This window comes from Pipistrellus hanaki (assembly GCF_964339955.1).
Source record: "Pipistrellus hanaki genome assembly, chromosome: 3".
NCBI lineage: Eukaryota > Metazoa > Chordata > Mammalia > Chiroptera > Vespertilionidae > Pipistrellus > Pipistrellus hanaki.
Window position 1 is genome coordinate 183,987,632 of NC_140505.1, and position 23,671 is coordinate 184,011,302.

The window sequence follows — 23,671 nt, forward strand, 5'->3', positions numbered from 1 at the left end:
TCTGTGGGTTCGTGTCTGTTCAGGGCGGACCGGGAGGCAGAGCCCCTGGCTGAGCCTCATCTCCCCAAAGCTGGCCCCACGGCCTTCCCCGTCCCAGCCCCAGCGTGTTCCCTGCAGTAGGGCCTAAGCTGTAGGGCTTGTCCCTGGCTGAGTCTTCATGTAGCCATTTGTTTCAGTCCCTCAGAAACCCGGCAAGCTTGTATCCCTCGTCCCTCCCCTTGGGAAGGTCTTGGGGATGCAGGTTGGAAATGCAATGCTAACTTTCACAAGAAGGAGATCAGCTGAGGCAGGATTTGAATTTGTGGCTGGCTCCAGGAGGCTGCAGCCCCCTCTCAGTACAGACCGAGGTTCCCCACTCTCTGGCTGCTCTGGTGAGATACTGGGGCACCCCCCCTCTGGCATCCTTCACCCCTGGGTGCTGCATGCCTGTGCCCAGCTACCCTGAGCTCCTCCAGGCCACAGAGCAGCCCAGAACGGCCTCCTGATGCCATGTCTGTCCGAGGCCAGGCTGTCACCGACAAAGGCATCGGATCGCACTTGCGGAGACTTGAGGCTGTGACGGAAACTCAGCTCACCCGGGCTAAGGCGCGATGAGTTCTGGCCCCCCCCAGGAGGCGATCCAGCGCTCCAGGTGCCTGCCTCGGCTGTGCTGCCTCCCAGACGGGTACCTCTCCCGACCAACGTCCCAGGGCGGACTCATCGGCCTGGCGTGGGTCCCTTGCCCTTCTCAGCCTGTGCCCACGGGGATGGGGCACAGATGCTGACCGGCCTGAGTCCTGTGCCCCCCAGGGGAGGGCAGTACCTACCTCCCTCGACTCACTCGGGTCCTAGAGCCACCCCCACCTTCCTTGCTGACGGAGTCCTGGTTTCCCTCGGGAGCGCTTGGTGGCATGGGCGTCAGATGGGGTGGGCATCCCTGTTCCAGGCAGTGAGTGCAGCTTTGTTGCTTAAAGCTTGAGTCTAAGCCAGCCGTGTCCCCTCACCAGTAATCGGACCTGTGATGCTCTTGTTTTTGTTTTGTTTGTCTTGGGGTGTGTGTGTGTGTGTGTGTGTGTGGTGTACTTCTGACCAATAAGACATGAGGGGAGATTCTAGAAATGTTTGCTTCATTTTTTTAAAAAATTGATTTTAGAGAGGAAGGGAGAGGGAGAGAGAAACATTCATGATAAGAGAGAACTATGGATGGGGTGCCTCCTGCATGCCCCCCCACCCCAGTGGGGATCAAGCCCACAACCCGGGCATATGCCCTGACCGGGAACTGAACCCGTGACCTCCTGGTTCATAGATTGATGCTCAACCACTGAGCCACACCAGCCGGGCTGTTTGCCTCACTTTTAAAGAAGGACATGAAGCAGGGACTCCCTCTTCTGGCTTTGGGCATAGAAGCTATTGCAGCCATTCTGTGATCGTGAGCCGTGACCCAACGTGTTTCTCTACTTTGGGACAGTGGAGCAAAAAGATGGAAAGAACTTGCTGGGGTTGTTCAATCTTTAATTTAAAAAAGTTTCGAATCAGCAGAAAAAGCACAAGGAGCACGCTTCCCTTGGATTCCCAGTTGGGACCGGTTCAGGGAGCTGGTGACATCAGTAACAGAATGAACCCTCGGGCTGCACCCTGGTCTCGTTTTGCCTCCCATCCCTCCGGCAGCTGACGACTTTCCTGGTGACCAGATGCCGTAGAGCAGGGGTGGGGAATGTCCAGCCCACGGGCCTTGAGAAATCATGTGGTTTGGTCATGTGGTCTGGCCCTGCCACGGCAACAGGGGTGAGTTAATGCAACATTTAACCAAATATAGCAGGCTGGTTTTTAAGTTGGTCATTTTGTGTGGCCCACAAATACTGTTACACATATCCATATGGCCCTCGGCAGGTCCCCACCCCTGTCCTAGAGGTGCTTTCTGCTGTCCCTGAGTAATTTTTCCCTTTGGGGGTGGCTTTGAGGCTAGTGGCCCAAGCTCAGACTCTGAAATCAAGATGCCACCCACCAGCTGAAACCGGTTTGGCTCAGTGGAAAGAGTATCGGCCTGCGGACTGAAAAGGTCCCAGGTTCGATTCCTGTCAAGGGCATGTACCTTGGTTGCGGGCACATCCCCAGTAGGTGGTGTGCAGGAGGCAGCTGATCGATGATTCTCTCGCATCGATGTTTCTAACTCTCTATCCCTCTCTCTTCCTCCCTGTAAAAAGTCAATAAAATATACTTTAAAAAAACAAAAGGATGCCACCCACCAGTCTCTCAATTTCATTTTAACTGTTACCAATAGCCATAACCAAGGGACTGGCTATATATTCTGTTTGTTTTGTGGTGTGTGTGTGTTTTCCCTATTTCCTTAGCCATCCAGTAAACCGGCTCCCCAAGAGTCATCTCCCAATTCCACTGGTCGCTTTCAGAGTCGCTGGCGCCCCCTCCCCGTCCGCACCACGGAGACACGACGTGGCACCCAGGAGCCTGGGGTTCCTCACGCCCTGTCCTCCTTCCCCTTCCCAAACCACACGTTTCCATGAGCCGGGCCGGTCCAGCAGCTCCCACTTCTCGGACGGACGCCAGCTGAAAGGGAAAAGGGTTCCCTCTTCCCACAGAATGCTCCGACGCCGGATTGTTAGGTCCGGGCAGGGGGGCAGCCAGAGCCCAGCCAGCAGCTGCAAGGTGGATGGTGACAGAGATTCCTGGACCCCTGGCCCCAGGCAGGAATTCCACCTCTCATGCCCTCCCCCTCCCCCGTAAACAGCTGTATAAAAGAGAGAGAAACATCCATGATAAGAGAGAACTTATGGATGGGGTGCCTCCTGCATGCCCCCCTTTTGGCGAGAACTTCCCTGGCCCACCCCGGACCAGCGAGGGAGCGCAGATTAAAACCTCCCCCCCTTTTAATTGCCTGGACTCCGTGTCTTGCTTCTACATCGCAAACCTCTCAGCTGGAACCTTACGCAGATGTGTGGGTTTTCCACCTCAAGCCATTCTCCAGTTTCCTGCGGACACCAGCGGGGCGTCCTCCGGGTTATTCCATTCCGACGGCACCCAGAGTGCGTGCAGGACCCACGGCTCAGGGGTCAGTCCTCCCGACTTCCCCACTGCGATGCCAGCCCCAAGTCCCACGTTGTCACCTGCACTTCTGACCAACCGGCTACAAACCGGGGTTCCCACAACCCCTTGCTCGGGCTGGATGCTTTGCCATCGTGGTTTGGAAAACTCAGAAAACACTTACGTTTGCCGGTTTCTTGTGTGACGAAGGCTGTGAGGAAGGGCACAGAGGAGGAGTGGGAGGAAGAGACACGCACCCTCGAGCATGTAGCATGTCCGCCAACCCCGAAGCTCTCCACACCCTGTACTTCAGGGTGTTTGGTGGAGATGGATTGCTAACTCAGTCTCCAGCCCCGGAGGGTAGGGGTGGGGGTAGCGGACTGAGAGTCCCAGCTTCTAATTATGGCTCGGCATGTCTGGTGACCAGCCCTGGAGCCATCCAGGAGCCCACCCAGAGTCACCTCATTAGAACAAAAGACATTCCTGCCCTGGCCAGCGGAGTGGCTCTGTTAAGCCACCAGAAAGTCATGGGTTTGATTCCAGGTCAGGGCACATACTCATAGAAGGCAACCCAGCGAGGTATCTCTCCCGCTTTCCCTTCCTCCCTCTAAAAGAAAAACAAACCAAAAAAGATACTCCTATCACCCAGGAAATTCCAAGGGATGTAGGGGTTCTGTGTCAGGAATTGGGGTCACAGACCAAATATTAAAACAAAAGATGCTTTTCGCATCTCTCTTGCTTAGGACATTACCAGGGTTTTAGGAACTCGGCCACTAACTGGGGTTGGAGACCAATTATACATTTGTTACCTCACACTCCCCAATTTTTTTTTTAATATATATTTTATTGATTTTTTACAGAGAGGAAAGGAGAGGGATAGAGAGTTAAAAACATCGATGAGAAAGAACTATCGATCAGCTGCCTCCTGCACACCCCCCACTGGGGATGTGCCCGCAACCCACGTACATGCCCTTGACCGGAATCGTACCCAGGACCTTTCAGTCCGCAGGCTGATACTCTATCCACTGAGCCAAACCAGTTTCGGCCACACTCCCCAATTTTTAATTTGGAAAAATGTCAAACCAACAGGAAAGGTGTAAGAGCAGCAAAGGAACATCCATATGCCCTTCACCGAGATGCCCCGTTGTTGATATTTGCCCAGTTTGCTGAGTCGTCCTTTACACTTACCCTTTCAGCTGGTTCCTCTGAGAGTACGCTGCTCACCCCAAGTCTTTCCGCTCGTCTCTCCTAGGAGTGAGGACTGTCCACACAGCCGCCTTCCACGGTCAGACAAGAGCCCAGCTCTCTGATGATGTCACTGAGCCCCTGAATTCATTTGCCACGGAAGCCTCCCAGCTCCAGACTTTTTATTTTATTTTATTTTATTTTTTTATTTTTTACAGAGAGGAAGGGAGAGGGATAGAGTCAGACACATCGACGGGAGAGAAACATCATCAGAGCTGCCTCCTGCACAACCCCTGCTGGGGATGTGTCCACAACCAAGGTACATGCCCTTGACTGAAATCAAACCTGGGACCTTTCAGTCTCTATCTACTGAGCCAAACCGGTTTCGGCTCCAGACTTCTTGTTACGTGAGCATTTCTCTTCACTTCAAAGCCATATCCGATGTTTTGCAGCCAAAAACTGTCCTAATACACAGGCCCAGGTCCACCATAGAAAACATTAAAAAAAAAAATCACCCACATCCCATACTGTATATACCCTGTTTCCCCGAAAATAAGACAGTCTTATATTAATTTTTTCTCCCAAAGTTGCGCTAGGTCTTATTTTCAGGGGATGTCTTATCTTTCCATGCGCTAGGTCTTATTTTCGGAGAATGTCTTGTTTTCGGGGAAACACGAAAATATGTGGAATGTGTTGTTTGTCTTTTTTCCTATACATTTTTCAATGTATTTTAATACTTTTATTTCAGACATTATTTGGCTATGGGGATCGAATTTAGGAGCGGCCAACCTCTAGGAAGGCTTGGGCCCGCGTTTGAAGTAAGAAAATTCAACTCACACCATTGTTTTAAAACAGAACATACTTTTTATAACGACCGCCCTTTAAGTTTGAACACAGCAAACATTTATTAATTCCAGCTTTGCAGTTTCAGGATTTGGGAGCCAAGACTTTTTTTTTTTTTTTTTTCCTTCTTCCTTCAGGTTTCAAATATTTTCCAAGCTCTTAAAAAGCCCTTAGCTCCCTGGAAGTCTATAATTAGGACCAAAAAAATGTTTAAAAAAAAAAACCTGAAAAAGACTGGCGCCTGATCCCTGGAGGGCTAATGGATCCCGCCAGACCTCAGAGGAGAGGAGGGGCTGCGCGCTTAAGGCGAGCCAGGGCCTGCGCTCAGGGGGGGTGGGGGTTGGGGGGGACAGACAGCAGGTGGGAAGGCAGAGTGACTGGCCTCTGCTGTGTGTGGGGAGGTGGCTGGGTGGGAGGGGCCACACAAGCAAAGGCAAGGATGACAAGGTGGGCTGGGGGTTGGGAGGCAGGCTCCTGCACAAACCAGTAGGAAAGTGCCTGAGTGTGTGTGTGTGTGTGTGTGTGTGTGTGTGGCTGGGGGGGTGGGGGAGCAGGGGGGGGGGGCAGACATTCTCCGTCCCCTCACGAGTTCTTTCTACCCTTCACGGACCAGGACCCAAAGGAGATCGTTGTTGCCGAAATCGGTTTGGCTCAGTGGATAGAGCGTTGGCCTGTGGACTGAAGGGTCCCGGGTTCGATTCCCGTCAAGGGCATGTGCCTTGGTTGCGGGCACATCCCCGGTGTGGGGTGACAGGAGGCGGCTGGTCGGTGTTTCTCTCTCATCAATGTTTCTGGCTCTCTATCCCTCTCCCTTTCTCTCTGTAAAAAATCAATAAAAATATATTTTAAAAAAATAAATAAAAACAAAACAAACAAACAAAGAAGATCATTGTTGGAGGTTCCGATATGCCAGGCCCTTGGTGTTCTTTCCTGGGCTCAGCAGATAAAGGCCCCGGCCCGCCCTGGCTTCCTGTGACCTTGGTCCAGTGGCTGCCGTGGCAGGTGGCTGCTATGTCATCAAATAAGGGCGTGGAATGTGGGGGTCTCTCCCTGCTCGGACTTCCAGGACCCCTGGCTCCGACCACCACAGCTTTCCACCCACCCAGCCTGGGGGCAGCGGGGGCGGATGTGTGTCCGTGGGCCTGACACCCTCTCCAGCGCTGCCAGCTGGAGGAGGCACGGCCTTCACAGGGCAGGGCAGGCAGGGGCAGGGTTGGCAGGGGCAGGGCTGGCAGGGAGGGCCGCACAGCGCTGGCTCCCCTGCCCGAGCAAGTCCACCTCATCTCGTGCAGCAGCCAAGGTCCAGCCTATAGCACAGGCCTGGAGGATGGAGGACTCAGGGAGGATGGAGGACTCGAGAGCCCACGGCCTCCACTGCAGACTGGTGGCGGGGAGAGGGCCCGGGGGAGGGCGTTGGCCCGGGGAGGTGCAGAGAACACACGTTGAGCCCCTCACACATCATCCTGTAACCTTCCAGCCAGCTGGTGCCTGGGGACAGCCCCACTTTCCAGGCCCGGAAGCCGGGTCAGAGAGGTCAAGGACTTGGCTACAGTCACAGTCAGGCAGCCTCACGCCTTTCTTCCTTTCTTTCGTTTTAAAAATATATTTTCATTGATTTCAGAAAGGAAGAGAGAGGGAGAGAGAGAAACATCAATGACGAGAGGGCATGGTTGATAGGCCGCCTCCTGCACGCCCCCTACTGGGGATCGAGCCCGCAACCCCACGCATGTTCCCTAGGCCAGAATCAAACCTGGGACCCTTCAGGCTGCAGGCCGACACTCTATCCACTGAGCCGAACCGGCCAGGGCAGCACTTGCCTTTCTTCTCCCGTTCCTACCATCAGCTTCATCTCAGGGCCCAGGGACGCTCCCCTGTGCACGTCAGCCCAGATCGCAGGCAAGAAGAGGCGAGGAGAAGATGAAATGAGATAAAGTATGAAAGCGAGGCGCCAGGCCCGGGGCCTGGCCGATAAGAAGGCGCCACCACACAATCCACCCCGTCCCTGTCCCTCCCCTCGGAAAACCACGGCCCTGGAGACTCCCTGCCCCTGCCCAGGCAGGAGGAGACAGGTGGGGGTGAAGAGGGGGAGGAGGGACCCCCCGGAGGTGTGCCCCCAGGAGGTAAACAGCCTGGGAGAAGAAGCTAAGACCTTCTGAGACTACGAAGAACACACACCAGCCATTTAGACCAGAACTCCGCCTTGTGCTAACCTTGTCCCGAACAGGGTGTCACCTCCCCATAGCACAGATGGGGAGACTGAGGCAAGCAGGGAGAAGGGACTTGCCAGGATGCCAAGTTGGCTACGACCAACACCCAAGGCTCCAAACTCCCAAAGGGGCCTTTTCGGGGGCGTGTTCTCTGTGCCACACCGTGTGTCTCTCTCCACCAGCCCGCGGCCAGCCAGATGCAGAAGAGGAGTGAGCAGCCCCTTGTCCGGCAGCAGACTCTCCCGGTGCCGGCAGTCCTCCGGGGGAAGAGGAGAGGCGGTTCTGGGCCCCGGTGGTGGCAGCGGGGCAAGGACTGGCCTGAAGCGCCTCTGTCCTCGGTCTGGGCCTCCTCCTGAACGCCCTGACCCGGCAGAGAGGGTGCCTGTGGCCCCTGGAGGAGCAGCACAGAGGAAAGGCAGGGGGGCTGCCCTCCCTTTACCCACCCCTCCCCTCTTCGCCCCTCCTCAGGTTGAGGTTTGGAAAAGGCCCTGTGGGAAAGCGCAGCTGCTGCGGTTGAGCCGAGGCCGCAGGCTGGGTCCGGGAGGAGCAGCGGGAAGGGGCTCCCGGCGGGGGTGGCTCAGCCTCCTCTCTGGCCTGCCTTGCAAAACCATGCACCCCCCCCCCCCCATCTTCCTGGTCCTCTGTGGGCTTCAGTCCCTGGAGGAAGGCAGCCGTGGGGTGTGGGACCGTGGAGGCCGGACTGGGGCGGTGGTGGGGAGGGACAGGGCGGATTTGCTGGTCTGACCTCCAGATGTGAGTCCCTCCTGGTCCACATCTTCTTTCCTCTCTGGCGCTGCCAGTTCAAGGGGAGGACGGTAATGTGGAGAAGGAAGTCCCACTGACAACTTCCCTGGTAGCTTCCCGCCCTGCCCAGTGCTCCCCACACCCCTGACTCCACCTGGTTCCCGAGTGTGAGGTGAGCGCCCCTCCAACCCGCCCCCAACTCTGCTGCTCCGGCGATCCTCCCTAAAGCCCAAGTCTGGCCTCCGTCCGCACCTTCCCTGTGACCTTCCGTGGCTCCCCAGCACCTCAGAGAAAAGCACGCCCAGGCCCCTCCGTGAGGCTTCGTCATCCAGGCCCTGGTGGCCTCCCAGCCTCACGCTCTGTGTTTCTGCAAGACACCCCAAACTCCAGCCGTGGCCCCACGCCCGCCGAGTCTGTGCTCTCTCATTTCGCATCCTCTGCCCAGGCTGGAATGCCAGCCCTCCTCCCTCACGCACCCTCCACGGCCGCCCTCGCACTCTGGACAACCTCCGCCCCATCACCTTTGACTTGTCTCAGAGCTGACACCGTGCTGTTCCTTCACTGGTTCATGGCCAGATTCCGCCCATCCGGGGGCTGCCTGGGAGCAGGGACTGGGAGGGTTCCATTCTTCGAATCCCCTCAGACCAGCTCAGGGCCACGCACGTAACAGATGTTCAGTCAAATGTCTGCTAACCGGACAGGAAAGGTAAGGCTGTGCCTGGCCTTGGACGGAGAGATGTGAGGAGGGTGGAAGGGGTGCACAGAGTAGGGACCCTAGCCCCTCATGGCTTGGATCAGCAGCCCCTTCTCCTCTCCCCCTTTCTCCCCCCAGTCCTGACCCTCTCAGACAGGCCAGAGGCTGTCCAGCAGGGGCTCCTGTAGGATCCCCTGCAGGCACCTCAGGAGGGCCGAGGCCTGAGCCCTGAACCCTGGCAGCCGCCTCAGACTTGGCATCCGGCCCAGCCTTTCTTTAGCGTGAGTGACAGGCACGCGCAGCTGCAGCCGCAATCCTTGCTTCCGGAGGAGGCCCGGGTGGGGCAGGGCCTTGTGGTGAATGGGTCCTGGGCCCTCTGCATAAGCCTACAGGAGGGGTCACCGCCTGGCCGTGCCAGGGTGCAGCCCCAGGAACCCCAGGTCTGAGTCCCCGAAGGACCCTGCACCCCCTCCGCGGTCTCCCCTGGGTACCCCCCTAGCTCAGCCTGCTGGCCCCAGGCCCCTTCCCGCCAACTCCTGGGCCTAGCTCATCCTCAAACTATTTTCCATTGGCTTCCCCCAATCCCTGCCACAGCACAATTTTCTGGGGGCTGGGGAGGGGTGAGGGAGAATGAGAGGTGGGGCCTGGACCCCGGGGGCGTGGCCACCAAGGCATGAAAGGGGGGGTCACCATTCTGATTGGCCAGCTCCGCTCCAGAACTGGCTACCGAAGTCCACTGACTCCGCCTCCAGTGGCCCCTGTCCCTGTCCTGACTTACAATTGGCTGAGCGTCCAGGGGGCGGGACTCGCCGGGGTCTGGTCCAGTTAAAAGGGTGGGAGCGGCTCAGGGCCCATCTCTCGGGTGGAGTCTTCAGACAGCTGGTGCTGCAGTCTTCAAGACCACTTCTCTGTCCTCAGCCATGGCTTGCGTGAGTGCGGGGATCCCGCCCCGAGGCTCGGGGTGGCGTGGGAGCTGGCAGCTGGCAGAGTGGGGGCAGTCAGGGGTGTAGGCCCCACGGTGTGGCCATGGGCAAGTACCTCCTCTTTGCTGGGCCCTTAGGGGTCCCATCTGTAAGATGGGGGTGGGCACCGGGGTCTCAGACCCAAGACCTTCTCCGGCTTAAGAATTTTCTGGATCGCTCCAGGGCCTGACAGCACAGTTATTTCTGCCAAGGTCCGGCATTCTGCAGCTTTCTGAGAAGTCGTAGAAAGGGTGTGGCCAGCTTGGGGCGGGGGAGGCCCTTTGATGGCACCCAGGCCACTGTCCCTTTCCCCTCCTCCACCCCAAAGCCACCCCGCGGCAGCTGCTCCCAGGCGCCCGGCCGGCGGCCAGCGCTGTCACCCTCTGCTCTAGAGAGCCTGAAAAGGCGCCAGGACGAGATGGCCGCCCGGGAAAGGGGCCTCCCGGGTTAGTGGGTGGAAGGGGCTCTGTCCAGGCTGGTCCGGAGGGGGCTGAGGGGAGAAGGAGGCGGGGAACTTCCCAAAGCCCTGAGGGAAACCGTTCAAGTTTCTGGCAGAAGGAACCACTCGCTAGCAGTTAATCTGTGCGTTCAATCTTGTTAACCCCCGCCAGCCAGACTGCCACCCCCGCCAGCCAGACTGCTAACTCAGACCCAGGCCTCTCCTCCTAGAGGAGCTGGCCCTGCTCCGGGGCCTCCCCTCCACCTCCCTCCTCTGCAGGGGGGCCTGTGGGGGATCCCCCAGCCCCAGGCCCTTCTTCTCCAGCAGAGGGGCAGCCCCCCCCCCTCCTCTGCACCAGCTCCCTCCCTCCCAAAGAGTCTGATTCTCTCTGTCTAATCCACGAGGCACTGGAGCACCCCGAATCCAAAATCTCCACACTGACCCGCAGAAACTTCTAGACCTTGGATGCTAGAACCTTAGTCATGTTACAGATGGGAAACTGACCCGGCTGGGAGCAGGGAGTCGCCCTGGGCCACACAGAGAAAGGAAAGGAAAGGAAAGCTAGAACCTGATTTCCCTGCTGGCCAGGGACACTGCATCCTCTAACTGTCTGGGTGGGGTCTTGCCTGCAGGGTTTGGTCGCCAGCAACCTGAATCTCAAACCCGGGGAGTGCCTCCGAGTGCGGGGCGAGATAGCCCCCGACGCCAAGAGGTGAGGGGGCGAAGGCGGGGGTGGCGGGGAGGGGGGGCGAGTGGCGGGGTCTGGGCGCCCGAGGGTCCAGCCCGAGGTCAGGTAGGGGTGTGGCCAGCCCGGCCTGCAGGCGGCGGGAGGCCGGGGCTGGGTGTTCTGGGTGAGTCACTTCCTCCGCGGGATCTGGATGCCTCCTCCGCGGTCGCCCCCTCCCCTCCCCGCTGGAGCCTCTTAAACTGAACCAGCTGCGGCTCCCGCGCCTGCCGCCCCCTCCAGGCTCTGGGCGGGACCTGAGGCTGCCGGGGCGGGGCGGGGCGGGGCGGGGCGGGGCGGGGAGGGGAGAGGGAGAGGAGAGGGGTGTCCCGCTCTGTGCTCCCCCTCTGAGGTCCCTCCTGCGTTCTTCACCAGCAGCCCAGCGCTCAACCTTTCATTCCTTCCGTCCTTCCTCCACTCACCATTCGGCCAGCTGGCCTGTTTTCTCAGCAGCCATGTGACCGGCCTTGGGCTAGTCCACCCACTGCACTGAGCCTCAGTGTGCTCACCAGTAACCAGAACAAGGGGCCTGTGGCTGTGTGGAGGATGGGAGATGCGGGATCTCGCAGGGAGGAGGAGAGGGTCAGCTGACGTGACCAGAGCCGCATGCATTATTCATTTCACTCTTACCAAACCTCAGGGGCCAGGATCGCTATTCCCTCCACTTAGCAGATGTGTTGGGATTTGTTCATTCGCTACTGAGTGCTATTGTGTGTCATGCATCGTGCTGGGCACCAAGGATACAAAGATCCACCAGACAGACAGGACACTTCCCTCCCAGAGGTCTCCCACCTTGGCCAAAGGGCCGGGCCGCACACTACAGTCTGCAAGCACCTTGCCCGTCAGCACAGCGAGGCCCATGGAGATCCTTCTTGTGTGGCCCCATTGTGCAGATGAGGAAACTGAGACCCAGAGAGTAGCAGGGACTTGTTCAAGGTCACACAGGAAGGAGGTGGCCGGGCCGAGAGAGAGAATCGGATTTCCCACCTCCGGGCTCAATGCATGCTCCCAGCTCTCTATGCAGTGAATGCCAGAGAGTGGCTGGTCTGAGGGGGCTGCCGCTGGCCTACAGCTGGCCTTGGTGACCTCAATCCCTGCCCCCTGTAACCCCCCTTCCCCCAGCTTCTCGCTGAACCTGGGCCAAGATGACAACAATATGTGCCTGCACTTCAACCCTCGCTTCGACATGCACGGAGACATCAACACCATTGTGTGCAACAGCAAGGACGCGGGGGCCTGGGGGGCCGAGCAGCGGGAGACTGCCTTCCCCTTCCAGCCTGGCAGTGTTGCGGAGGTGGGCCGGGGACTGGGGCCGGGGGCTGGGGCGGGGGGCTGGGTGGGCTGGGGCCGAGCTGGGTTTAGCGGCTAGAGAGGTAGGCCCCACCTTTGTCCTTCCCGCCCACCCCCTTCTCTCCCTGCCTCGCCTGCTGTGTCACCCCCCTCTCCCAAGCTCAGCGGACTCCCCCGCGAGGTCTACGGGAGGAAGGGCTCTGGGCGGGCCCGTGGCCTGTGGGGCCATGGCTGTAGCTGCACCGAGACTCGCCCTGGGGACCCTGCTCACTGCCCTTTTCCCCTCCCAAGGTGTGCATCTCCTTCGACCAGGCCGACCTGACCATCCAGCTGCCGGATGGATACTCATTCAAGTTCCCCAACCGCCTCAACCTGGAGGCCATCAATTACCTGACAGCTGAAGGCGACTTCAAGATCAAGTGTGTGGCCTTTGATTGAAGCCAGCCAAACCGTAGCACCCAATAAAGGCAGCTGCCTCTTCCCCCTGAACCGGCCTCCTGTGTGTGTGTGTGTGTGTGTGTGTTCCACTAACAACCCCGCCCCCCCAGGCTCTGCCCCTTTCTTCGACCCACTGCCTTGATGCACACCTGCTAAGTGCCAGGGACAGCTGAGTCCCCTGGGCCGAGAAGAGAGCTCAGTACCTAGTAGGAGGCTTGGTGACACACAGCTCCCAACCCTAGTGGGCCCCAGCACACAGTAGGTGCTCAAAAGATGAATAGATGAAACCCGGGGCAAAGCCGCAAGGCCAGACTGATCCATGCCATGGTCTCGGGCAGCACAGAGAAGGGTGACTGGGCCCCTCATTTGTTCTCATGAGCTAGAACGAGCTGGTTCAGACGGTGGTGAGGGCTGCAGCTGTGTGGCCTTGTGTGCATTAACTGACTATGGCTAAACGTGTGTGTGTGGGGGGGGGGCGGGGGAGGGCGGTTAGTAGCACATACCCAGTTGTGAGGAGTAAGAGAAATGTGTGAAAGGTGAAGATTAGTGCAAGGCCCCTGGTAAACAGGAGTGGTTTCTCGCCCCCACTGCACTCTAGCCTCTGAGTGGCAATGGGATGCCCTGGTCTGTGCCACACCCAGCTGAGCTTGGCAAATCTCACTCCCCAGAGCAGCCAGCAGCAGCTGTGGGGCCCTGGGCAGGTCTTGTCTGTCTCCAGCCTTCGTTTCCTCACCTATAAAATGGGGGTTATTTCCCACACCTGGGCCCTTTGGGGTGGAAGACTCCCGCCCCCGCGGGTCCGCTAGGAAGCACATTTCTAGGAGAGGCCAGGGAGGAAGGGGCGCACATGCTGGGCCTCCTCAGAGCCACACCCAATCTCCTGTTCTCCTGAGTCACTCAAGTGGCCACCCAGAAACCGCATTGGAAATCTGGCTGTGGGAGGGCGCCCTCTGCTGGACATTGGAGGAAGTGTCCCCTCGACTGCCTTTCTCTGGCCCTGAGAGTTCACTCGCATTGATTCTCCCTACACTGGCTGACCACCACCAATACACCAGAACTGGGACCACAGGGAGCCAGAGGAAAGCCCTGGGACAGATAAGCAGAGAGACCGACACACATTGGAGGAAGGAAACGGCTGGGGTCTGACCTGTGTTCAAACCCCAGCTCCATCACTGTTTGCCCTCAGATCAGTTACTGAACTTTTCTGAACCTGTTTCCTCATCTGTCAAATTGCATTTAGACTAGTATCTGCCCTATGGGGTTGTTGCAAGGATTTGCTGAGGTAATGTACAGAACGTATGGTGTGTGGCACATAGGAAGGGCTCTCTGTAAGTGTTGGTTTCCTTCACCTCTTTTTTAAAAATGTATTTTATTGATTTTTTACAGAGAGGAAGGAACCTAGAAACATAAATGAGAAACATCGACTAGCTGCCTCCTGCACACCCCCCACCGGGGATGTGACCACAACCAAGGCACATGCCCTTCACCGGAATCGAACCTGGGACACTTCAGTCCGCAGGCCGACACTCTATCCACTGAGCCAAACCCATTAGGTCTTTCACCTCTTTTTTTATTTTATTTATTTATTTATTTATTTATTTAATTTTATTGATTTTTTACAGAAAGGGAGAGAGATAGAGAGATAGAAACATCGATGAGAGAAGCATCGACCAGCTGCCTCTTGCACACCCCCTACTGGGGGATGTGCCCGCAACCAAGGTACATGCCCTTGACCAGAATTGAACCTGGGACCTTTCAGTCCGCAAGCTGATGCTCTATCCACTGAGCCAAACCGGTCTCAGCTCACCTCTTTTTTAAAAACACACACACACACACACACAAATTTGTATGGGTTTCAGAAAGGAAGGGAGAGGGAGGGAGGGAGGGAGGGAGAGAGGGAGGGAGAGAGAGAGAGAGAGAGAGAGAGAGAGAGAGAGAGAGGAACATCAATGATGAGAGAGAATCATTAATTGGCTGCCTCCTGCACGCCCCTTGCTGGGGATCAAGCCCAAAACTTGGGCATGTGCCCCTGACCAGATTCACCTCTTTTAAGACTCATTGTGTATCAAGAGCCTATGAAACTCGGCCCAGAAAAATTAAGTAGAGCTCCACCCTTAGACCACCTGGCGCCACCCTCAGCGCTTGCTCTCCTTGCCTTGGGCACGTGACTATATCTCTCTGGGCCTCAATAGAGTGAGGCTCATGCCTCAAAAGAGATAATCGTGTAAAGAGTTAAATAAATAGCAAAATTCCTTTTGCACCTTATCTTCATCAGCACTTCTATCGATAGAATGTGCCATCTCTTGCTATGCCTGGCACACAACGGGTGCTCAAGAAACATCAGAATTTCAAAAATAATCCCCAGAAGGTGGTGGGTGTTTAGACCGTGAGCTGCAGTAAAAGGCTCTTAAGTTTTTGGAATCTGGGTGGCATTGCCAGTCTCTCGTTTCCTGAGCTCAGGCAGGAGGGCCTGACGCTCCCTAGGAAGAGTTTGGAGCAAAAGCGCCTGCCGGAGAGGGCGGACTTCCCTCTGCATTGGGAGCTCTGGTGGATGAGGCCTTGCTGAGCCCCCGTGGGCCGGCTGCAAAGGCCAACTGCACAGTCCCCCACACGAGGTCCCACACAGAGTAGTAGTGTAACCCTGGACAAGTCACTTCCCTCTCTGAGATAATACTGTAGTGTCGTTCCCTTCTCTTTAAAAAAATTTTTTTTTTTTTTTTAATTTCAGAGAGGAAGGGAGAGGGAGAGAGAGAGAAACATCAATGATGAGAATCATTGATCAGTTGCCTCCTGCACAACCCAGACTGGGGATTGAGCTGCAACCTGGGCATGTGTCCTGACTGATGGGAATTGAACCGTGACCTCCTGGTCATAGGTGGAAGCTCAACCACTGAGCCAGGCTGGCCCGGCTCCTTCCCTTCTCTATGTGCCTGGCATTCAACAGGCACACAGCTTACTTGCTCTCTGGGATCCATTCACCTATTAAAGGAGAAGGATGAGTCCTAAGAGTCTTTTAATGACTCTGATATCCCCCCTCTCAGCTTTTCTGGTGTCATCACCTCTGGGAAACACTCCACACTCTGAACTGCAGTCTGTAGGACTACCCAGCACAGATGCGTTGAGAATGGAGTGCTGCCCTAAGAATTAAAGGGGCCTTTCAAAGTGAAAGGCAAACAAGCATTTACCTGAGACCAGTAGGATAGTTATTAAGGAACCATTAATCCAGGCAAAAGCCCAAACAATATTCTGATTAGGAGACAAAGGCAAGTGGTATTTATGAGACAGGGAAGAGGGTCAATCATATCATAGAACGAAGGCATTTCTATTGGTGCAAATAACAACTTAGTGATGTGAATGCTAAACAATGTTTAAAATTTTCCATCTAGTAGTCATCATTCTATTAGTCACCATAACTGCTTTCTTATGATCTCTGCCAACAGTTCTTAGGGAAACGAGGTGGCTAAGGCCCTGTCCAGAGGTTCCTTTGCCTCATTTTTTACTTTCCACAAAATTCGAGGCATAAGGCAGTTCCTCTGGGACGGTGGCTCTGGCTCCATTTTAACGTGGCTCCATTCATATTATTGTTTACAGGGAGACTGAGGCATGTAATCCAGTTACTAAAATTCCCCTTCAGGTGTTGTTTTAGTGAAATTGTTCTAACCACGGTGCCTTCATTTTCAGTAGAGGGTTAGTTATGACACCCCTACTCTATACTTGGGGAAACTGAGGCATAGAGAGGGGAGACAGCTTGTATAGTAAACGTGTGGCATGATTATGTTATACACATGTTACATAACTCATTTAGTCCTCACAATCATGTTCTCAAAGTGTGGTCCGTAGACCAGCAACATCAGCTGGTGAAGTGTTAGAAATGCAAATTCTGGGGTCACTCCTGACTCGCTGAATCAGAAACTCTGGAGTGGGGCAAGGGATCTGGGTTTCGGCCTCCCTCCCCCCACCCCCAGAGATTCTGGTGCACACCAAAGTTGGAAAACCACTGCCTGACAATAACACTACAAAGTTCGCTATCATTATCCCCATTTTACAAAGGGCAATTCAGGCACCGCAAAGGCAGCTGGTCCAACACCCACAGTTGTAACCGGGATACCAGGTTTCTAATCCAGCTAGTTTACGTCCAGAAACGTGATCTTGGAGAGCAAGTGAACATCAGAATCAAAAGCAGGATGAGGCCCGGCTGGTGTGGCTCAATGGATAAGCATTCACCCATGAACCAGGTTTGATTCTTGGTCAGGGCACATGTCTGGGTTGCGGGCTCTATCCCCACTAGGGGGCGTGCAGGAGGCAGCCGATCAATGAGTCTCTCTCATCATTGGTGTTTCTATCTCTCCCTCTCCCTTCCTCTCTGAAATCAATTAAAAAATAAAAAAATAAAAAAAAACACTAATAGAAAAAAAAAAGTAGGATCAGTAATCTTTGGCCATTCACTAATAACTCCATATTGAGCACCTACTCTGTAACTAAACGTACTTGTCTAGAAGGAATGGGGCTGGGAGTCGCCGGGCAGATTCTTGCGGGTTACACCCAGAAGGGAGGAGCAAGGCTGGGGCGGTCCCTTTAAAAGACAAGCTCCAGCGAACGGAACCGCGGAGCGTCGTCGCGAGGCGCGCCCGGAAGGCTGAGGACGCTACACCGGAAGTGTCTCCGGGAGCGGGAGCCGCACCGTCCGGGCCTCACAGTGATGGGTCGCAACAAGAAGAAGAAGAAGCGAGACGGCGACAACCGGCGGCCGCGGCTCGTTCTCAGCTTCGACGAGGAGAAGCGGCGGTGAGTGCTAAGCTGGCCCGCACCCGCTCCGGGTGTCAGGGTAAGGCCTGCGCCCCCCGCGCCGCGCACGCTCACGCCCAGGCCCTTCCGGCCCCGCCCCGCGGCGTGCTCTGCGGCCTCCGGGACGCTCTACGACGTAACGGAACCGCTCGCCCCGCCCTCCCTTCGCTCTTCTCCGCACCCCAAACCACCCCGCTTCTTCTGTGTGCGGGGCCCCAGAGCTGGGAGTTCGGGTTTCAGAGCTACGGCTTCGACCTCCCTAGCCCAGCCGGCCGCCCCGTGTGCAGTGCTCTCAGATGTTGAACCAGACATTTACTTCTACGGACTGTCCCGATTTCCAACACTTTTTCCCGCGACCCGCGGCGTTTTTAAAAAAATCCAGATTCGTTAAAAATCGGGACTTTTTTAAAACGCAGCAGGACGCGGGAAAATTTGTTAGAAATTGGGACTGTCCCGCCAAAAGCGGGACGATCTGGTCACCTTATCCTACATGTGTGCGCCACCTTAGCGTGGGGTAGTGGGTCATCGCAAAACCTAGTGTTGGGGCCGGGAATAGTTGGGAATGGTGCAGTCAGTGCTACAGAGCCGAGGAGGGCCTGAGATCAGATAGATGGAGGGAGAGGAAGGCGGGGGCACCCACAGGCCCTACACAGATGGATGGGCCCAAGAAACAACTGCCCTGGAAATGCGGTGTTGGTCCAGCAGAAAGTGTAGAGGTCTGAGTAAGGGGAGTCCTGCTAGAAGTGGTTTGATTCACTGGGAAATGGGATTTGGCAGTGTAGATGGGGCCCCACCTACTTAGGTTCAAAGGCCCACAACCTACGTCCATCACCAGTCTCTTGAATCTGAAAGCCCAGGAGGGTAGTGGGTAGAAAGAGGCACCATCTCCCTCTTTTAATTTTTTTAAAAAATATATATTTTATTGGTTTTTATACAAAGAGGAAGGGAGAGGGACAGAGTTAGAAACATCATCGACCTGCTGCCCCTTCCACACTCCCCACCTGGTATGTGCCCACAACCAAGACACATGCCCTTGACCGGAATCGAACCCGGGACTTTTCAGTCCGCAGGCCGACACTATCCACTGAGCCAAACCGGTTAGGGCTCTTTTTCATACCTTACACTCTGTGACCTTGGGCAAGTAACCTAGTCTCTCTGTGCCTCAGTGACCCCATCTGTAAAATGGATTGGTACCCACTACACAGATAGTTGTGAGGATTACATGAGTTAACAGGTACATTTTTGGACTGGTGCAAGGTAGCTGTTTTTGGAGTGAGCCTTTCTTTCCTTGTATCTCCTGACTCTCCCCGGCCTCTTTCCTGTAGGGAGTACCTGACAGGCTTCCACAAGCGGAAGGTGGAGCGAAAGAAGGCAGCCATAGAGGAGATCAAGCAGCGGCTCAAGAAGGAGCAGAAGAAGCTCCGGGAGGAGGTGCAGAGGGGAGGGCGGGAGAGTCTCTCACCCCAGGGGACCCGCAGCCTTGGATGGCCTGAATGGGGCATCTACGGGGATGAGAGGGGGTGTGAGCTGGCCTGGGAAGCAGTTTGTATAGGAAGAGACGCCGTGGGCCCAGGTCTGGGGAAGGTTTAGGATGGGATCTCCTGGTCTTTCACTCACTCACCCTGCAGGTGAGCAATGCCCGCCTGAGGTGGGCTGAACAGCCATCATACTCACTGTGTCCCCTTCCCTTTTGGTTTCAGCGCCACCAAGAATATCTGAAAATGCTGGCCGAGAGAGAGGAGGCTCTGGGTAAGCCCACCCTTGGCCTGACCTGGAGACTAGCCAACAGGCCTGGGTTTATTAATCCCTCCATGGGTGGCGTGTAAGGGTTGCTCAGAAGCTGAATTCCTTAATTCTGAAGGTCTTGGTGATGACCCCGGAGACAGGAGTGGTCCTTGGGTCCCTCTCAATGTGAGTGGCTCAGAGACAAGGAGACCCACCCTCTTGGTAAACCCATTCTGAGCAGACAGCCCAGTGTCTGAGACCCGGAGGGACTGGGGATAGAGGGAAAGGACAGCAGCAGCTCCTGGCGTCACACTGGGCACACTAGGTGGGAACCAGGTGGTCTGGGGGTTTCCTGGAACACAAAAGGAGGAATTGGATAATTTATAGCATTTGTTGGCAGGCCAGGCTCTGGAGCAGTGACCTCCTGGATCCTCTCCCGTAGAGTAGAGGGGCCATTGCACTCCAGAGCTGGGAGGGGCTGGGGTCTGGTTACTTATGCCCTAGTGTTGAGGCCCAGTTCTGTGCTCACCCTGCACAGAGGAGGCAGACGAACTGGACCGGCTGGTGACGGCAAAGACAGAGTCCGTGCAGTATGACCACCCCAACCACACCGTCACCGTGACCACCATCAGTGACCTGGACCTCTCGGGGGCCCGGCTGCTCGGATTGCCCCCGCCTGATGTGAGTGTCACTCCCTGCCCGGGTCCATGTCATGGAGATTCCAGCGCAAAGGGTTCCTTCCCTTCTGGGCCTGGACACAGTCCTGGAGTCGGGGCTTCAGAGGCTAACTCCACCACTGAGCGGCTTCTCTTTACTTTGCCTCTTCCTCTCATTGGTAAATTGAGGTTCGCTAATGGCAGCACCTGCCTTGTGGGATTTCTGTGAGGTTAAGAGTGGTGAACCCACGAGAAGCACTCAAGGTAGCTGTTTACTGTGATCACTCGCATTGCATGGTAAGCAGCAATAATAACACGGCACATCTGTGAGCACTGACAGTGAGTTCTCAACCTTTGGGGTATGAGTTATTAGGAGGTTTCTAACAGCACTAAAGAGTGAGGGAGAGGGAGAGGGAGGGAGAGAGAGAGAGAGAGAAAGAGAGAAAGGGGAGAGAGAGAGGAGATAAAGAGAGAAATAAAGGAAGAAGTAGCCCTGGCCGGTGTAGCTCAGTTGGTTGCAGCGTTGTTCCATACACCAGAAGGTTGCCTATTTGATTCCAGGTCAAGGCGCATGCCTAGGTTGCAGGTTTGTTCTTAGTCGGGCAACCAGTTGATGTTTCTCGCATTGGTGTCTCTCTCTTTCTTGCCCATCCTCTTTAAAATCAATAAACACATCCTTGGGTGAGAATTTAAAAAAAAGCAAAAGCCATAGCTGGTTTGGATCAATGGATAGAGCATCAGCCTTCGGACTGAAGGGTCCCAGGTTTGATTTCGGCCAAGGGCACATGCCTGGGTTTTGGGCTTGATCCCCAGTAGGGGGCGTGCAAGAGACAGCTGATCAATGATTCTCTCTCATCATTGATGTTTCTGTCACTCTCTCCCTCTTCCTTCCTCTCTAAAATCAATAAAATATATTGAAAGAAAGAAAGGAAGGAAGGAAGAAAGAAAGAATAGAATTATCATTAAATATCAGAAAGCATCTCAGTAAGTTAGTTTCAGTTAGAGTTTGTCCAGGTTGTGTGGGAATTTGTATACACGTATATACAGTCACAAGCTAAAGCACATTTTCTGTCATGGGTTACAGTGTGCTTAAGTCCTGGAGCCACTGCCTTACCACGTCTTATTATCCACTTTGTATTTTGTGCTCCATCTTCTGAAAGGACCAATGCAAAGACAAGTTTTGTCCCCGTTTTAGAGTTCTTCCATCTGTGAGTGTTGTGTGCCCACTGGAAACTGAGGCAGCGGAGAACTCTGAAATACAGCTCTCCCTTGTGTGATTCCGGCCCCAGGGCATACAGAGCCTTCCCGGAGTCCCAGCCCAGGCCTGGGATGTGGCGAATCTTGCCCCCACTTGATAGAGCCATGATTGCTTGTCCTTCCAGTCCACCGCTCTCTGTGACAATCTTTGTCCTGTGCTTCTTTAGCAAGGGGCCGGGCCTGGGCCTGAGGAGGTGTCATCGATGGAGAAGCCAACCAGAGCCTTACCCAGGAAGTCCAGAGACCCCCTGCTGTCCCAGCGGTGAGCTGGCCTGTCCTCCCTATGAGCCTGCTCTGCATGGCTGCCCTGGTGACCTGCCTGCAGAGCCACCTCCCGCTGCCTTGGGGGGAGTGCGGTGGGCGGGGCAGGTATGAGGCCTCAAGTGGTCCTCAGCTTCTCCTCATTGTCCCCCATTCCCACCCCAAGAATGGCCGAACCTGGAAGCCCTTCGTACCTGGGGTAAAGAAAAGACCTTTCTCTCTCTGAGCTAAGGAGCTGGCTGGCCCTTTGCAGTCAGAGCAGGCTGCCTTTGGAATGGACTTGGTGCTCCCGATATTGTGGGCTTGTCCTGACTTCCCCTTTATGACCTGGGCTGTCAGTCAACCTCACCACAACCTTTCACTATGCCCCGTTCCCCTAGTAAACACCGCCTTTCACTATGCCCCGTTCCCCTAGCCTCACTAGCGTCCCGCTCTCCCGCAGGATCTCCTCCCTCACGGCATCGCTGCACGCACACAATCGCAAAAAAGTCAAGAGGAAACATCCTCGACGAGCCCAGGACTCCACCAAGAAGCCCCCGAGCGCCACTCGGACCAGCAAGACCCAGCGCCGCCGGCTGACCGGCAAAGCCCGGCACAGCGGAGAGTGAGCCCGAGAGCCAGGCCAGCCCCCAGCCTGGGCTGCAAGGATCGGTCCCGCCTCTGCTTGGCTGTCCCCGTAACCCAGCCTGCGCTGACACCGGGGGCTGTTACCCCAGAAGGAGCAGGCATGAGAACCGGCCTCCCTCAGGGGGAACCTTCTGAGCCACATTTGGAGCACCTTCCTAAATGTATACACCCCTGGGCCTCCCTCAGGTTTTTGAAACTAAGTGCACTGTGGTTTGTCCTTGGCCCCAAAGCCATGCACCAAGGGTGGGCTTCTGGGTGGTGGGCGTGGTCAGAGTTGGGTCCATCCTCGCCCTCCAGCACGTTCCCCTGTGGGTGTGAAGAGGCAGCGTCAGGGCTGGGCCCCCTCAGCCAGGCTGCAGACCAGCATAACCGCTGGTGGAACCCAGCGTCCACCTGCTGCCCCGAAGAGCGGCATCTGGGTGGGTGAGCAGTGCCAGCTGAGACTTGCAGTCTGTCCCTTCTTGGTCTTCGTCGCCTCAGCGGAAATTGAAATGGCAGGAACAGGTGACTCGGAGCATCCCCCACCCCCAAACAGGCAGCTTCTCGGTGCTCGGAAATGCATCTTGTCTGAAAGTGTGCCCCTTTCCGAGCACGCCCCTCGGGAGTCCGGCTGGTGGTGTGCGGGTCTTCACACTCCTTCCAGGCCTTCAGATTTGGCTTCCGAGCTGCTGAAACCACCCTTGTCCCTGCTTGTTAGTGACCCCACATACTCGCTTGTTCCCTGACCAAGAAGGTGGAGCACAACCAGAGCATGTTCTGGAGCATCATTGACTCCCCGCTTGCCACTCACCGGTTCCTGTGATTCTGAGCAGGACACAGGTTTTGGGTTTACCCTGGTCAGGGCCCTAACACTAGGACTGAAAGGGCGTAGATGTGCTCTCATCCCCAGTGAAGTTCATGGCTAGTGAGAGATGGTCACGGTGACAGGAGAGTGCTGTGATGGGAGCACAGATGCAGAGTCTGTGGCCTTGAGATATAGGAGACGCCTGGAGGAGAGGGAGTTGAAGTCTGGGGGCAGGCCTTCCCCCCACTCCTCCCAGGGAAGGCACTCCAGGAGCAGCCCCACCCCCATTGGGCAGGCTCAGGAACTGGCTCTGTTAGGCTGCACCTGGGGGTGGGCAGGTGCTTTCCCATGTCGCCATCACCACCTATCTGGTGATATCTGATGCAGTTCTGAAGGCCACACCTGGGCATGGGAACGCACAGCTCAGGGCTTCTGGCCAGGAGGCCTCGTGACCTGCTGCTCAGCTCCTTCCACCAGCTCCTCTTGTCTCTGGTTGTCCCCTCCTGTGCTTGGGCCAGGTGACTCAATCCCATTCGGTTGCCTCCATCCAGGGCAGAGCCTGCTACCAGGCTCAAGTCATTTCTGGTGCTCAACCCAAGATAGCCCAATGTGGCCCTAGCCCCAGGAAAGGCTAGGCCTGGGGCATCTGCACAGCAGAGTGGATTTGAATCTGGGCCCTCCCACGTGACCACTGAGCTCCTCACTCTGCTAACCTCCCTGGGTCTGTTCTCACGTAGGAAAATATGAGATACCGACCTCCTAGTGCTGCCCCTAAGGCTAAAAGGAGACCCTGCCTATGAACCGGTTCTCGGCACAGCGTTCTCCTGTGCGCCTGCAGTGCATGTGCAGTTGCTGACTGCTGAGACATCTGACATGGCCTCTTCCCATCCCCAGTGACATGGGGTCATGTGTAACTTATAGCTACAATTTGTAAAGTTTGTTAATATTCTTATCACTCCTATGTGTGCCACTAGTTCTTCCAGGAGAACAAGGACATTGAGGCATGTGGCTTTGCTAGTCCTAGTATCAGCA

General features: G+C 55.8%; 2 protein-coding genes across 2 annotated transcripts; both read left to right on the forward strand.

The window, feature by feature from the left end:
- Positions 1-9,032: 9,032 nt before the first annotated feature.
- On the forward strand, positions 9,033-12,595 carry LGALS1 (galectin 1). Its single transcript, XM_084876880.1, has 4 exons — positions 9,033-9,620; positions 10,725-10,804; positions 11,939-12,110; positions 12,398-12,595. Exons 1-4 carry the CDS (start codon positions 9,612-9,614, stop codon positions 12,542-12,544), a joined length of 408 nt encoding a protein of 135 aa, XP_084733006.1. The 5' UTR covers positions 9,033-9,611; the 3' UTR covers positions 12,545-12,595.
- A 4,558-nt stretch (positions 12,596-17,153) lies between these two features.
- On the forward strand, positions 17,154-22,051 carry NOL12 (nucleolar protein 12). Its single transcript, XM_084876872.1, has 6 exons — positions 17,154-17,329; positions 18,655-18,760; positions 19,030-19,078; positions 19,593-19,735; positions 21,135-21,229; positions 21,671-22,051. Exons 1-6 carry the CDS (start codon positions 17,244-17,246, stop codon positions 21,834-21,836), a joined length of 645 nt encoding a protein of 214 aa, XP_084732998.1. The 5' UTR covers positions 17,154-17,243; the 3' UTR covers positions 21,837-22,051.
- Positions 22,052-23,671: the final 1,620 nt, after the last annotated feature.

What these genes read in the sequence shown, in the direction of transcription:
- LGALS1 (XM_084876880.1), top strand. An exon ending in ATAGCCCCCGACGCCAAGAG is followed by an intron (nt 10,805 to 11,938) that starts GTGAGGGGGCGA and finishes CCCTTCCCCCAG; the next exon opens with CTTCTCGCTGAACCTGGGCC. An exon ending in AGCCTGGCAGTGTTGCGGAG is followed by an intron (nt 12,111 to 12,397) that starts GTGGGCCGGGGA and finishes TCCCCTCCCAAG; the next exon opens with GTGTGCATCTCCTTCGACCA.
- NOL12 (XM_084876872.1), top strand. Translation starts at nt 17,244, where the DNA reads ATGGGTCGCAACAAGAAGAAGAAGAAGCGAGACGGCGACAACCGGCGG. An exon ending in CGAGAGAGAGGAGGCTCTGG is followed by an intron (nt 19,079 to 19,592) that starts GTAAGCCCACCC and finishes CACCCTGCACAG; the next exon opens with AGGAGGCAGACGAACTGGAC. An exon ending in TCGGATTGCCCCCGCCTGAT is followed by an intron (nt 19,736 to 21,134) that starts GTGAGTGTCACT and finishes GTGCTTCTTTAG; the next exon opens with CAAGGGGCCGGGCCTGGGCC.